The 16408-nt window shown below is 36.8% G+C and overlaps 1 protein-coding gene across 1 annotated transcript; it reads right to left on the bottom strand.

Moving 5' to 3' along the window:
* Window positions 1-80: 80 nt before the first annotated feature.
* Window positions 81-9047, bottom strand: LOC128737300 (aquaporin-11). The gene is made up of 5 exons (XM_053831911.1): window positions 8873-9047; window positions 8674-8796; window positions 536-687; window positions 339-477; window positions 81-277 (listed from the first exon to the last, which is right to left on the bottom strand). Exons 1-5 carry the CDS (start codon window positions 9045-9047, stop codon window positions 81-83), a joined length of 786 nt encoding a protein of 261 aa, XP_053687886.1.
* Between the last annotated feature and the right edge of the window lie 7361 nt (window positions 9048-16408).

Raw genomic sequence — 16408 nt, 5'->3', positions numbered from 1 at the left:
CATGTTGATGCGATTCGATAGTTTTGACTAGAATAATTCGACGCAGACTCGGTAACCAGACTCGTTTCATGGTTATCGTTTTACTCAGATTTAACCTTCTCCGTGAGGAACAAATTACGGAAGGTTGATGATTTGAAAAATGGTACCGAGAGAACGGCACCGGCACATGAGCCAATCCAATAAACGATGATGTGCTCCAAGGCGGAATTGCCGGCACATCCCCATTTCAGGGCGGTTGCCAGAACCGGGTTGAAGTAACCTCCGGAGTAGTTAAAAGCTATAAAAGTAACAAGTTTTTTTTTTTGCCGGTTTAATCAGAGAGTTATTTGAACAAGTACCTGCAACGACCAGGCTGGTACCGACGAAAGAGTCAATGAACGCACCGAATTTGGCATCCTTTTCGGAAATAACTTTTGACGCCAGTCGACAGCATAGTGTGGCGAATCCCTCGATAAAGGCCCCGAGGTAGAGATTTACCTATGATGGTAGGAAAATGAAAATTTATAAATGTTAAGCTTTGAGGCCCACCACTTACCTTCAGATCCGCAGAACACTCCTCGAAAGCTCTACCTTCGTGAGTTTCAGCCAGCTCAAGCCACCAGTACAGCTGTACATAACGGAACACGCAGCATCCGCCCATGAGCTGGGCCCATATTTTCAAAGCGGCCTCTTTGAAGTTAACCTCACCTGAAACAGCATAGAATGTTATTCCACAACCGTATTGAGTTTACCCTATGTTACTCAAGAAGAGGGATTTTTTTCATAAACGGAAGAAACGCAGCAGTCCTTGCAATTTAGTTTTGACAGATTGTAACGAAATGATTATCGCTTTTTGTCTATCAAATAAGAAGATCGCAATTTTTCTCTGGTAAGTATGTATGTAGTCCGAATATCTTTTGAAACTGAATATCAATTCTTCGCAGGATGCTGGAAAAATCGTACAAATGCCGAACATGCTATCGCAGAAACCTGAACCGGAAACAATCCTCCAAGTGGTCGGCCTAGTACCGGCGGCAGAAATCGTGCGTCAAACTTCCGGAACCAGCCTGACGTTGCCACCAGCAGGAGCAACGATAAGGCAACAGAACAAATGCGTTGTGTGTTCAGCGGTTTTCGGACGGGAAGATGAGTTAATTCAGCATCTCAACGCGCACGTTGACGGAATACGGAACAAGATGCCGAGGCCTCCGAAGCCGGCCGATCATAGATGTACGCTATGCCTGCAAGCATTCGGCTATGATGGCCTGTTGAAACGACACATGCAGACTCATCATTGCAGAGAAAAGCCGTTCGATTGCAGTATTTGCAGGTTAGTACTGTTTTGTAAAGTTTTTTTTTTCAAGTGTACGGCAGAACCGCGTGCATAATGGTTATGTCTTTTTGTGTCATACGTAGGTGCCGATATTTCACTAAAGGACGAATGCTACGTCACAAGATTTCGAAACATGCCGAAATGACGAAAATACATTAGTCTTAGAATAAGCTTTTTTTTCGTTAAAGGTTTTTAATATTTAGAGCAAAAACAATCATAAACGACCAAAAATTTGAAAAAAAAATTGCTATTTTTTATTTCAATTCTCAATTTTTTAGAGCTTTTCGCTTATTTTGATACGTATTTAGTAATGATCCGACCACATCATACACATAATGATTCCAGTTCTGAGCAAAAGAAAATTCGACATCGCTCCGTTAAAAACATGTGGGTTAACCCTTTATAAGGCAGAGACAATTATATTGCCACTAACGAAAAATATTTGTTTTGCGTCTAAATAAATATAATTATAGAAGCAAAATAAAAATTTTTTGTTGGTGACAATATAGTTGCCACTGCCTTATAAAGAGTTAAACTTCATTTTCTCGGAAACTAATCTGCGTATTGGAACAAACTTTTGTTTTGTTTTGTTGGCAGAAGGTTGCAGAAGACCAAAAAACAAAAAAAGTTAGTTTTAATATGTTGAATAGTTTCTACATTAAGTGCGCACTATTGAAAAATTGGATATAATGGAGCATTGTCCTCCTAGAAATCCTCGCTGCGTGATTGGCTGGAATAATTTCAAATTATTTTCGAACAATTCTTGCTACAATTCAGGAATTAACGAGAAAATTGAAGGAAAATCCCATTTAATTCTACTATAACAAAGTTACAAGAGAATTAAATAGAATCCCACCCTTTCCCGTTGATTGCTAATTGCCTTGATAATTCCTTATTGTGATGTACCACCAACGGTAACACGAGCCCCAGTTATTTTAGTTTCAATAATCGTCACATTGAAAAATTATCTGCCGTGAACAAGTAATAGCGGTTAAAACCAAGTTAACACCAAATTAAACGCTAATTCACCGCAACAAATGCGCAGGAAAATGCATTAAAACTGAACCCATTGTTTTATTTTAATAATTATTGCTGGCCCAATAAACTTTATTGTGATCAGCGGAGAACAACAATATTTTATATCTTCATATAAGCATGTTTTCATCCTTAAAAGGACGGTTTCTAGTAATTGATACAACTGTTAGAAATATCGGCATTCTGCTCACTTTTCATGGGCAACACAACAGCTTGAATGTTTGGCAGAATACCTCTTGTAACTACGAAGAAAAGTTTGTTCATTTCTCCATCGATACGGACAGCCAGCTGCGGAAGATACTGGTCTTCTCGTCGTCACACAAACATCGTTGCCTGCAGCTAAATCCAACATTTCAGCTGCGAAATCACGGCTGCTGGTTTATGGGCGTACGTAATTTTGCTTTCTCAGCAACAATGCCTACCAGGAACTGCAGACCAGCGGGACTTTGCCGTTCCCTGCTTTGCCAGCCACCAAAAGGTTTGGAAAAGTACACTACCAAAGAAAGAAGAACAAGTAGGTGCGCAAAGCTGCTTAGGCTTCCCGATTTGTTCAGTAGTTTTGACGATCTCCTTTCTCGAAGTTACATCCAAGCAACTGTTGTTAATGTTGCAAGTTGGAGTTATGATGGTAATCGAACAATTGGTCCTTTTAAGGACCGGCACAGGATATTTGAAGATTTAATTGAGTTTTCTCAATCCGTTTCAAACTAAACAAGTACCTAATATTGTGTAAAGCGTTGTGAGATATCCACCAAAGGTTCAGCAAAAGCATATCACCAAGGCAGAAAAGAAGCGAAGGGGCGTAAAATGTAGCTGCTGAGACGTCGCGGTTGGCTCGTTACAACAAACTTAGCAATCTGTTCGCTCGTTGCTGTTGACTGTGTTGACGAAGGTTAGAGTTACCAGAATAACACCCAGCCAGCGGAATAAAAGTTAAATTTTTCAGCCTTTTGAAGCGTATCTGCTGAGGCTTCTCGGTTGGCTCGTTATAACAAAAACTTTTACCGATCACCTTTCGCGAAGTTCAAATTTCTGTTCGCTGCCGGGTGAGTACCCAATAAACACTGGAATTAATGGAATAAACACTCTGCATTCTATAAGTGTTCAAGCAGCCAACGAATGCGCTGTAAATCAGCTGCTTCACATAATAGTGTCACATGCAAATTACGCGCATCTTCAACCTCTCCACAACCTGTCAAGAAACATTTATTCGCTGAATAAACATTTTAGCAGTCATTATTATTCAGCCACAGCTGAATATGTATCAAATAAAATTTATGTAAACCATTCTACAATACATATTCAGTCGAAATTGGAGAAATTATACAACCTATTTCGTTTAAGGCAGAACAAACATTTGTTAAGCAATTATATCACCCTTTTTATAACCTCTGTGCGCCTTGTTTCCAGCTTTGCGTAAATTGGTTATTTGAAAACGCGCAAAAGCCCCCATTAAATTCCATTGCAGCTTCTAAAGCAGCTATTAGCAAGCCCGAAGCTTGATAGAATCACCAAATTTAGATGTTTAAGAGCTGAAAAAAGGTTTCCATTTCTAAAACTAAACCATAGTTCAACCACTGGTTGAAAAAAAATCAGCTATAAAAGCGTTTGATCAGCCAGAAATTGTTACTTGGGTAGCTGCTTTCAAAGCTGCAATGGAGCTTAATAGAGGCTTTTTTGCGTGTTTTTACCTTTGTTATAGTATAATTTAATAACGAACGAGAACGAGAAGTAGTTTTGCAATGCTTTTTCAGTCGCTTAATCAACGTCTCTTCAACATTTATGCAGCAAAAAAAAAAAATAGAAAGCGTAATAATTATTTTGCTATGGCGTCGTATGCTATATTTTAAATTTCGAATAACGTGAATTCGTATATGCAAGCTAATTAAAAATGCATGTCGTCATCTTTCGGGAATTGAACCGGCATCTTCTGAAATTAAAAACTCTCCAAGCATTCAAAATATAAGTTCTACTATTTATATTTATTCGTGACAGATACGTATTAGGCCTACGACTTGCAAGCTTCATCAGTGTCTGTTTTCGAAAAATCTTGCACACTGGATCGCCTTAAACCAATTTGTAAACAACAAGAGCACTTGCTGTTTACGAGTTGGTTTAAGGCGATCCAAGCTGTATAAAGTAAGCACTCAAATGGTGTTTGACCAAGTGTAATAAAGTTGATTCCCAGTAAACCATTTGGTGTGTATATGACACATTCCGCCGTGACGTTACAACGTTTTGACATTTCTTTGCACAGTATTTGTGTTTCAGCTGGGAAAATCGTTAAGAAACCCCCAAATATTATTATATATTTGGAAAGAGCATAAAATTTCCTATTAAAAATGAACAAATTAATAGCATTTGCCTCACCTAGATTGTTTTGGAAAGCAAATATGTAGCGTGACGTTACAACGCGCCAGAAATTCGTCTTTTGTTCTTCTGTTAAAAAATATGAAAATTCTGCTCTCTTTCAAATTTTATCTAAAGAGTTTCTTCTATGATTTGATAAAAGATGAATACTGAACAACTTGCCATGTTAAGAATTCCGATAATTAGTAAAGTTAATTTTTAAACAGATTTTACTTTTCGTGACGTTACAACGCTCTGCTTTACACAGAGAGGGTCGTAGCTCCGTTGTAACGTCACGAAAAATCTGTTCAGTTAATATTCGTTAATTATCGCTGTTGCTACCTTCTGTACATAAGGGATAATCCAAAAAACGTGTTGTTAATTTGTCTTTTCACTATTTTACACGTAATTGTGGGGTTGTTCATAAATTACGTCGCGCAGTGGGAGGGATTCTACGAAAGTGAGACATAAGTAATAGCATCGAAACCTTAGGACATAACATAATAGTTGCTTCAGAAAAGTTTCTTCATTTAAAAAGCACTTTCTAGTGGTGAAAAAATATTCGGACATTAGGGTGTCCTCAAGCAGATACAAAAAATATTTTCAATATTTTAAGTCACAAATCGTTGCTGTCTACAGAAAATTTGTAGAAAAACTAATTTTAAGAAACTTTGTTGAATGCTTAAGATTTATATTTCCTACATGAAAAAAGTTATAGTGCCAAACTCTTAAGGACACCGTTAAAATAGTTTTTTTCGATCCAGCTCTTTAATAACGCTTCGTATGACTTACAAATGTTCTAAGAAATTGGTAATCTAATTAAATTGCACATTTTTGTCGAAAACAGTAGAGCACTATCTTTTTCCCTTTAGAAACTATCACCGGCTTTTTTATTTTTATATGTACTCTTAAAGGGGGTGTATCTCGGGGGAGAGCAGCTATGAGCAGCTAATCTCACTTGTTTTTTGTTAATGCTGTATTCCATCATGTACAACTTAGGGTAGAACACTGTGGAAAATCTAAAAATAAATATTATGAAGGCACCCGTAGGTGAACATGTATAAATAAAAGAAACAAGGGATAGCTCCTAAAGGAAAAAAGATAGATCTCTACTATCTTCAACGAAAATGTACAATTTAATTCGATTACCAATTTCTTAGAACATCTAAAAGGCGTACGAAGCGTTATTAAAGAACTAGATCGAAAAAAAAAATTTTAAGGGTGTCCCTAAGAGTTTGGCTCTATAACTTTTTTCATGTAAGTAATATAAATCTTCAGTATTCAACGAAGTTTCTTGAAATTAGTTTTTCTACAAATTTTCTGTAGACAGCAATCATTTCTGATTTAAAATAGAGAAAATATTTTTTTGTATCTGCTTAGGGACACCCTAATGTCCAAATGTTTGTTCATCACTAGAAAGTGCTTTTTAAATGAACAAACTTTTCTGAAGCAACTATTATGCTATGTCTTAAGGTTTCGATGTTATTACTCATGTCTCACTTGTTTTGACCCCGTCCGGCTGCCCGTCGTGACGTTACAACGCGAGCTTCAACCAGTTGTAACTTAGGTTCTACTTAACTTATCATCATTCTTTAGGCACCGTTTTAAAGGTATTTTTGAGTACAAAGAGAATATGGACTATTAGATTGTTCGAATTTGTACTTTTCTGCAAAAGCGAAAAAGTACACCTTTTTCGTGACGTTACAACGCAAAAAAAATGGCCCTATTTCATCCACTTAAAATACAAAATAACTGCAAAATTACATCCAAACTATTTTTGAAATGGATTCAGCATATATTCCTTTGTAAGTTGGTCGAAAACAAATGATATTATGAAATGTTTTAGCGCACTGTGGCAGCATTTTTAAAAATATCACGAAAAATCATTTATTTCTTGTAAATTTCATTTATTTTTGATACACGTTTTATATAACTTCCGAAAATGCTAGAATATCAGTCATGGCAGTTTTGAAAGGTTCAAACATCGCCCAATCATGAAAAAATATTCAACCGGTGGTATACCGGCCCGCGGAATGTGTCATATCTCGATTGCAACTGAGAAATAGGACATCATATCCGAACGAAAAAGTTATATTTCAGGTCAGGTAAGAGCATATATGGACCAAAGTGGAGGCAATATACGTGCGAAAATTTTGACGATTATTTTTTATTCTATCTTGCATTTTATACAGCGGTTTTTATAACACGCAACTTAATACTCCTGAATATATGATTGAGATATAACTAAATATTGCAATCATCTATACTGCTTTATAATTCACAGTCATGAGTTGTATATGAAGACACGCACGACAGCAAAACAACTTATTGTTCACTTTGTTTTGACTTACTCTAATCATTATTCATTATGCAATTCCAACGTTAAATTGACATGAAAATGATTTAATGTGAACTTTCTATTACGATCTTGTGTTATCTGGCATTGCTTTTATCTACCAACTAGTTCTACAATTCGTTCTTCAGATATTTATCTACCAACTAGTTCTACAATTCGTTCTTCAGCGTGAAAATCTTATCACTTTTATTTTTTTTACAATTTAAATTTAAACGTAATGTGTTGAGTGTTGAATTAGTATCTGAAAACGCACGAATTCATACATAGCACATACCACACTAGATCATCTCGTGCGTCGGACACGGTCTGACACGTATGAAAAACAACAACATCAACAACCATGTATTCCATGAATAGCAGGTTCGCCTCCACTATTGCTAGTAGAATCCTACAATACTCAAGCCGCTTAGGTTTGTCCGCAGGCAGCAGCTCTTGAATCTGTAGTTTGAAAAGGATCCATATTTACCCGGTTCAGCACGCTTCACACCTTCCAGTGGGACACGGGACTGTGCCGCAACTTGCCGTGTGCATGTCCTGGGATCATTTCCTACGATCTGCAAAATTTCATGGCGAATCGGTGACGCCACTTGCTGATGCTGCTCTCTTCGAAGCCACGTTGAAAACAACACTCCTTCTTCCTTCTCGGAAGGGATGGTGCGTTGTCGTAAATATCCCTGAATTAAAATCATTGTGTGACAAAGCAAGCATAAGTTTACACACTTGCATTAGGTGGTCCACGGTAGGAAAATGTATTACCATACTCCTGCCTGCTGGGCTTTCATTGAAAATTCTCCCATAAAATACATTTTGTAACTGCAAACGTTTTCTGAAACGTTCTAAACAAACACGAGAAATCTGTTTCATTGTTATTAGCCATACGCAGAAGACCGTGTCCATTGCACACGGTGATCTAGTGCGCTATGCGTGATGTATGAATGCGTGCAGTTTTCTGATACCAACTCAACACCCAAAATGATGCGTTCAAAATTAAATTGCAACGAAACTAAAAGAAAAATCCAATATGACTTATAAAGTTAAGAAAAATTCTATCAACGAAACGAGTTTGTACAGCTAGAGAAAGCTTCTAGCAAAACAGTAAATGTTACTATATAAGCCTCCCATGTAATATGTAACCAAATGAAAGATTATAGATCTTATCACCATCATTTACCAGTTTTGTTTGTAAACAGTACGACAAACTGTTTAGCAAAACGATAGTCGGCGATGAACCTGTTTTTGTTCAAAATCGTAGTAAAATATGCACGAATCACTTATTAGTGCTTCTCATCATTAAATAGTAAGATTCAATGAATTTATCTTCGCGTTCTGATTTGCAGTGTGTTTCAAAACACACAAACATAACGTAACATAACATTAACCCAGCTACTTAAGCCAATCGCTCATTAGCCAACAAAATTGTGAGCATATGACGTCTTTTGATGCTCAGTTTAAACGCGCTCTCTATTGAGAGAACATATTTAAATTTACACTTGGAAGCAGGAAACAAATCTAGTAGGTATGCATTTTTTTCACTTGGGTTATTTTAAAAAAGTGACACTTTTCACTTTTTGACGCCAAAACAAATCTAGGAACTCAACAACCGTTTGAACTTTACACTGACCTTGCACAATTTGCTCCATGTACGTGTACGGACAGGCGGTTGCATTGCCCCACTGCATTCCCCACCAGATGGTAAGTGTGAACAAAAATACAGCATAGGTCGCCACTCCGAAGTTATCGGCCACTGCAAGAAGAGAAAACATCCAGAAATGCTGTTTGATCAACACATGTATTCACGCGGGACGCGAAATGACCATTACCGATGATCAGCTCAAAGCAACACCCGCACAGTTCGGCCGCGGCAATGGCCTCACAGATCAGCTCCTTCACTAGACCATCTTTGGACAACTTTTCGTTCAGCCGTCGAGCGATCGCCGCAATCGCGCTGGTCAACACAATAAAGAACACACTGTAGCCCAGCTGTTCGATACCCATGCTTCCGGTTTACGCGACTACGGTATATAGTTCGAATAATTGATTGAGCAATAATTTTCACTTATTTCGATTGTGAAGATCACGGTTCGTGTCGGAGTGCTTTCGCTCGCTGCGCGAGAATAAAAATAAACCGCAGCAAAAGTCGCGGTTACCGCGAGTCACCGTCATCGTCACAGGCTATTACGAGGGAGATTTAGGGGCGCATTTTTATGCAAAGAGCTCTCCTTGAGTGAATGACGCTGAACTGATCGAGCGGGAGACAATTATATCTAGCCTCTGCTTGATTTACATATTTTACTACGATCCGCGAGTAATGTTCTCTCGCACGGATCATGCTTATGTTGGTGCCGTAGTCGGCGTTTAGTTTTTTCTATCTAATCCAACATACCAGCACGTTTGGTTACACTGTGCTTTGTTTTTACGCGTTTCATTCCACGCGGAGTGGCCGAAAGTCATTTCATTTTGTTCTATAGACCCTGTTTAGGTCCATACTCAACTAGAGGCTTGACCGGTCCAAAGAATTGATTTTCGAATAATTGCCATAAATTTTGGTATATTCGAAAGACAATTATTTTCCACTTTTAATTGAACATTATTTCCGATATGTCAGCTGGCTTGGAGAAAGTCCAATCGGAAAGTAAAATTTTTGATTACTTTTTGCAGCAATTGAGAAGACATATCAGAGATAATAAGTCTTCCAAGACGACAATCGCCTGCGGCTTATCGGCCTAGATCAGAGACTTCATAAAGCCCACATTCAATAGTGCAACGATATTAAAACGCATGATCTTGATGGCTTAAGTCCGAAACACAATGCATACGGATTTTACTACGTAGCGGCAATTTGACAGTTTTTACATGGGTTTTCTGTCAAATTTCCGCAACGTAGTAAATCCGTATGCATTGTGTCTGGGGCTTTATTCACGGGTCCGTTACGCGAAATTATTTGTTCACTGAACGCTTCTCTCAATAAATCAGTTGTGGCACAGGTGCTGTGTGGCATGTTGCACCGTCTTGTTGAAACCATACCCATTATATAAAAGGCATTCAATTGTTGTTGATTCGAGCTGGAATATTCGGTAATCCAATGCGCCGACTAAAACCTTCCCAATGAAAACAAGTTTTTGCCTACTTTTCTGTTTTTCAATGTCAAATCATCATCATCATCATCATCAGCATAAGGTTCAGTGGTTCAAAAACTATAAATTTTTGCAAAAAGATTTAAAGGCAAAAAGAAAAACGGGCAAAAAATATGCCATCTTAAGCGCCAAATAGGAAAATAGTATGTACGTTTATGGTTATTTCTATGAAAAAGAATTCCATCAGAATCGGACTTGACATTAAATTAGACCTTAATTTGGACTGATTTGAACTAGAAGTTTTTGGGGTTAGTCCTGGCGTAGTGGTTAGCATTCACGCCTCTCACGCCGAGGACCCGGATTCAAATCCCAACCCCGCAGAAGTCACGAATGACCCAAGCTGTTAAAGTGACTATAATCTAAACAAAAAACAAAACTAGAAGTTTTACTTCAAACTGGACATGAACACGAAATTAGACAGAAGTTTTATTTGAAATTAGGATTTACATTTTTCGTCTTATGCGCTCACTTGTTTTAGCTCTTTGGGACCATTCAATAATGACGTCCATTGCTTATGTAGGAGGGGGGTGTCAATTTTGTGACAGGTTGTGACAGAGGGGGGGGGGAAGGGGGTCTAGATAATAAATGAAACTGATTGTCTCCTACCTTTGCTTTGCTCAAGAAGCGACTTGTTTTGTTGAACAGAATCATTCAAGCAAGCTTCAATTGAAACTGGTAATTGTTTCAGACACCCCATCGGCAGGCAATCGCCGCCAACATCTCGTGTGTGCGAAAATGAAACAGCATTTCACCACTGCGTTTCACTCAACTACTAGCAGTCTGATTTGGGCCCGCTGTCATAATTTGAGCCCGGAAAATCCACACTCTGTCACTTATTGCAGCTCGATATAAAGATGCCAATAGGGTGGTTCCAGATGACGGCGTTTGATAGCAGGCACAATTTGTCAATGTTAACTAGATAGACCACGCGTTACATTGAAGGATATATGTAAATCAATTTCAGTTCATTTGCTATCAAAGTTTCTAGTCTTTTACTAAGTATTTCATAGAAAAGTACAATGAACTCTAAAAGTCACGATGCAGTGAAACCTTCGCTTCGCCGACGCAGATTGAAGCTTGGTTTGAAGCGGAGCGGTGCTACTTTAATTGAAGCTAAAGCTTTATTTTTTCATTGATTTGTGACGATTTACAATTGATGGTTGTTAGAGCCCTTGCTCGCAGTTCATAAATCGTGCCCATAAAAATATTTTTAATAATAAAATTACATACAAGCAAGTCAGCAATTCGATAAAAAAAAATCTGTAAAAAAGCAGCAAAAGTCTACTCGCCGGGTAGAGAGAGTTAACAAAACAAACGTGGAATCTTTTTATAATTTCGTTAAAAAGATAACTCTAAGATCAGTTTATCCCTAAAAATCTCGAAACTTATACTTCTGTTTTTCGAGAAAATACACGACTGTTATTTTCCATGTTTTTTTAATCATAATCTAACTCTTAAAAGGTTAAGCCATTTGTACAAACTGCTTTTTGTTTTCAACACGCTGACTTGTGTGACTTCCAAAGGGGGGGGGGGGAGATTGAGTTTTGTGACAAGGGGGGGAGGGGGGAGGGGGGGTCCAAAAAAGCAGAAATTTGGTGGACGTCATAATTGAATCGTCCCATTTCTTGTTTTCCGGGTTTTCTCCTTTTTTGTGCCGTTCGTTCGTTAACTTTTATTCTTTCCCGTATTTCCTGTTTCATTTTTCCGCTTTTCTTCGCTTCCTGTCCTATCTCTAATTTTCAGTCCTTTTTGTCTTCCAAAAACATGAACATCATTTTTTGTTATTTTATTTTCTATATTCCAATATTTTGTTCTCTTTTTCCCTTTTCTCGTTTGTATTTTTCATCTTCTTCTAACTCCTTTTATCTCCTTTCATGCTGCTTTTTCGCCCTCATCTGTTTTATTTTTCTTCTTTTTGTTGCCTCGTTTCTCCTTCTTTTCTGCCATGTTTTTTTCTATTGTTGGCTCCCTTTTTGCTTTCCTGTTTTGCGTCTCATTTTCTCTTTCGTTTTACCGTTTTTTTGTGATTTTTGTGATTTTTTTGTTTTTCTTGTTTTTCTCGTCTTTTTTTCCTATTTTTTGTCTCATTTTCTCCTTTTATATCCCGTTTGACCTCTTTTTTTATTTTCTCCTTTCCTCTATCGGTATTATTTTTTTGTATCTCTCGCTGTTCTTCTTTTCCGTTTTGGTTTCTCTTCTTTTCCTTCATTTTTTCTGTTCTTGTCTCGTTTTCCCTCTCTCGGTTTTGCTTTTATGACTGTTTCCTTTTTTTCATTCCTTTGCTGTTGATTTCTTGTCCTTTTTTCCCCCCTCTTCTTAGTCCTGATTTTCCTCACTTCCACACTTTTCCTTAGTCCTGATTTTCCTCCGTATTTCAACTTTTTTCTTCCGTTTTACCTCGTTTTTCCTCTTTTCCTGCTGCGTTTTTTCGATCTCTGTCCAGTTTGTCTTCTCTTTCTTTCTCGTTTCCTATGGTTTCTTTATCGTTTTTCTTTTTATTCTCTAGTTTTTCTCCTCCTCTTTACTTTTCTTTTCCGTTTTACCATTTTCTTCAGTCCGTTCTTTTTTTGTGCCATTTTTCCATTTTTTGTCCCATTTTCTTTCTGGATATCTTCGTTTTTTCATCGTTTTTCCTTCTTTTCTAAAGTTTTTCTCTTCTCTTCTACTTTTTTCGTTTCTGTTCTGCTTTACCTTTTTTGCTCTTCCGTTTAATCATCTTTACTTATCTTTAGCCCATTTTTCTTTTTTTGTCCCATTTTTACCCATTTTCTTTCTCGTTTTCTTCGTTTTCCTTAACGTTTTTCTTTCCTTTGTTTTCCTTTTTTGTCGGAAGATTTGACCACTTCCTTTGTTTAGTTTTTCTCTCGAAACTTTTTCTTTTCTGTTCCGTTTTACCCTTTTCTTTTTCCATTTCATATCCCGTTTGACCTTTTTCTCATTTTCTTAGTGTCCCTTTGTTCTGCCCGCTGCACTGTGGTTCCATTTGTTAGGACGGGCGGCCATAAATGAATTTTTCATGACAATGAAGTCCAGCATCATCCAAACGGACGAAAATAAGTCTCTTTTAACCAAAACACACGTCAAAGTTGTATGTCTACGATTTCGTTACAATTATTTCAATTTAGATGATTTAATACTTTTAACTTAGGAGCACTAGTTACTAGACACTTTTTATTGTCATTCTCTAAATAAGCTAACGCTACGTTTTTCTTTGTTTTGACTTAAAGGCAGTTCCAAAATACTTATTGTACTTATTTTTGATTAGTTTTGTATGTTTGTAATGATAGTATTTGAAATGCAAATGTATCTATGTTATTTATCTAAGTATTATACAAACTTCAATCTGAATAAGTTATAGTTCCAACATTTCCTGAGGTAATTTGGGTTTGTTGGATTCGAAGAATAAGTTTAAACTTGCAATGAATGAATTTAAACTTAGCAATAATCATTGCAAACGGGTATGTTTCAAACGAAAACTTTCAATATATTTACTATTCGATTCCGCTGTTTCTTTAGACAATTCTGCAATTGAAACTTGTACGTAATAAATCACCAAATGTTTATAAATGAACAATTTATTAATAGATAGAAGAAGATAATATTATGAGTATTTATCTACCAGCATTCGAGCAGTTTATAGCTTATTCCTTCAATTTTACCGTATTGATTGCGTACCCAGAGAACAAGCGCTACCAAATAGTTCTGCAATGTTCAAGTAATTTCCCTTTTAAACCAATTATTTCTAATCTAAGAGCATTTCAAGAATTTGTTCGCTGTATTGCCATCATTAGTTGTCTCAATTTCCCTTGGCTTATCAACTATCAAGCATGGCGCACTCACTTTGGCTCGACTTGGATTATTTGAGTGTACCGCTTCAGATAAACAGAATTCAAAAAAGTTATGCAGAGGGCATTTATAGAGCTAGTTATCATCCACAATTTTTCTTCACAAAACTTTGTTGTATCATTTGTATTTACGATGCTATACGGCTCCTATCCCGTTGGTAACCAGTGAACGTATATTTGGTTAGCAACACAGTAGCGGCATTGTAGCACTGTAAATACAAAAGATGCAGTAAAACTTTTTTCAGCAATATTGTACACAATAACTTGCTCTAGAAATTCCTCATACATTACTTCATCAAATTCTGCTTGACAGAGGCTGTATAATAAAATGAATCAAAATTTGATCAAAGTCATCGTACCATGCCTCCCAACTATCAATCCTTAAATCGAAGGCGCCAAACTCATTAGCAAGTATTAGCAGCTAAATCCTTCACAGGTTTATTTTTAAGACTTAAATGAATCAATAGATAGTAATTTGATGATTAGATTCGGGTAGAATCATAGTTAAAAACTGAAGTCAATTTGAATGTTTTAGATTTTCTGCAACTACAAAACTTCTATTTCACTCACGCACAACAGTGAATTAAATACTAGTCAATATCTAGCTCAACGTGTTAGAAATAGATGCTTTTCAAAGTTCCTTGATGAAAACCAGCTGAAATTTGCTTTACGGTGACAATATGCACAATCCAAAAACCACGTGCTTTTCAAGCTTATATCGAAAATGTCAAATGCTATATCACATCTTACGTTCAAATGTGAACTGTTGCTCAAATATATTGGATGAAAATGTTATTTTTGCCTTCTTGGGTTTATAATAGATCCGGAAAAATTTTAGAAACCGTAAAACAAAACAATTTTTTTCGATTATTGGCCTATGGCGGTACCACAGTGCGCTGTTTACTTTCTTCGTCCTCTTTCTCTTTGTTGATTGTGTTGATGTTTCTGAGTCCTGAATCTACCCCGTTCCGTTTCGTGACTTTTTTCTTTCAGGTTTCTTAGTTTTCTTAGGCCCATTTTTCTGCCGTTCCTGTCTCGTTTTTTTGTAATTTTCTGCCCCATTTCGACTTTTTCAGTCCCGGTATCCGCCTTTTCTCGTTTACGCCTTTTTCATCTCGTTTTTCATTTTCGTCTGTTTCGTTCTTTCTTTTACTATGTCACGTGATGCTTTTCTTTATGTCTTCCGTTTTAATTTTTTCTTTTTCTGTCCTGTTTTTCCTTTTTTCTGTACTCTTTTCTCCATTTTCCTACTGTCATATTTCCTTCTTTTCTATCCCGTTTTTTCTCCTTCATCTCGTTTTCCATTTTTTTCTCTTCCATTTTCTTCTTTTTCCCTTTTTTTCTTTTCATGACCCGCTTTCCCTCCCATTCTGTCAAGTTTTTTCCACTGTTTTTCTTTTTTTCATGCCATATTTTAATTTTTCTCTCGTGTTTTTTCACTTTTGCAATCCTTTTCCTATCTATTTTTGTTGGCTTGAAACTGAACTTGAAATTAAATTTACAAATGAACTTGAAATAGGATTTGAAACTGTTACTATTTTCACACAATTAATTTCTTTATGGCAAAAATAGTGGCCCATTAAATTCTTTGTTACAGAAAATATTTTGCTTTACAATCAATTTTACAGCAGAAGGTGGGGCACGTGGGCACGCTAGCGATAATAAATAAATTCCACTCGTATACTCAATTTTCGAGTTTTCTAGGCTGCAGAATCCACAGGCAATTGATTTTATAAAAAAATATATATCCTACAAATTATTTTTTGCCCCAAAGTAGGGGGGGGGGGGTGACAAAAACTTTAAAAATAATTTGCAATGGCCTTATCACATAACGTGAAAGTTATGACATTTGCGTTTGAAATAAGTCAAATTTTAAAATAAAAACAAATTCAAATATAAATCCAATCCCCCACCAAATTAAAAACCCAAAAAAGTCAGAATGAAATTCTAAGTTCAATTCTACCGAATTCATTTATTCAGCTCGGTTTACAACCGGATAAACAAATTATGTTCATTCAGCCCTATTTGACAGAACCTACTGTTATAACTTCAGTATAAATGTTTTAATAGTTTTTGGCAATCCAATAGCGATGAAAGAAAGTGAAGTACATTTTCTGTTACTGTACACTTTAATTCAAAAATCGAAGCACATCGCGGATGAACTTCTACCGATCGCTCTTCCCCCGTTGTACCCGACAGACCAACACGAAGTCTATTTTTGCCTGCTTTTGACAGCTGTGTATTGCTGTGTTCATTCAAAGACGTAATCAATACATATGGTAAACACACAGTCGATTCGATTCGGTCGATTGTTCGGCTCTATCATAGTGCCCCTGAGCTGAGCTGGAGTGGTTGGAATAGCGACGCGTTTCAGCTG

This window comes from Sabethes cyaneus, chromosome 2, assembly GCF_943734655.1.
Source record: "Sabethes cyaneus chromosome 2, idSabCyanKW18_F2, whole genome shotgun sequence".
NCBI classification, from domain to species: Eukaryota; Metazoa; Arthropoda; class Insecta; order Diptera; family Culicidae; genus Sabethes; species Sabethes cyaneus.
Note: the sequence above shows the minus strand (reverse complement) of the source record. Positions and strands in the feature narration are given on the sequence as shown.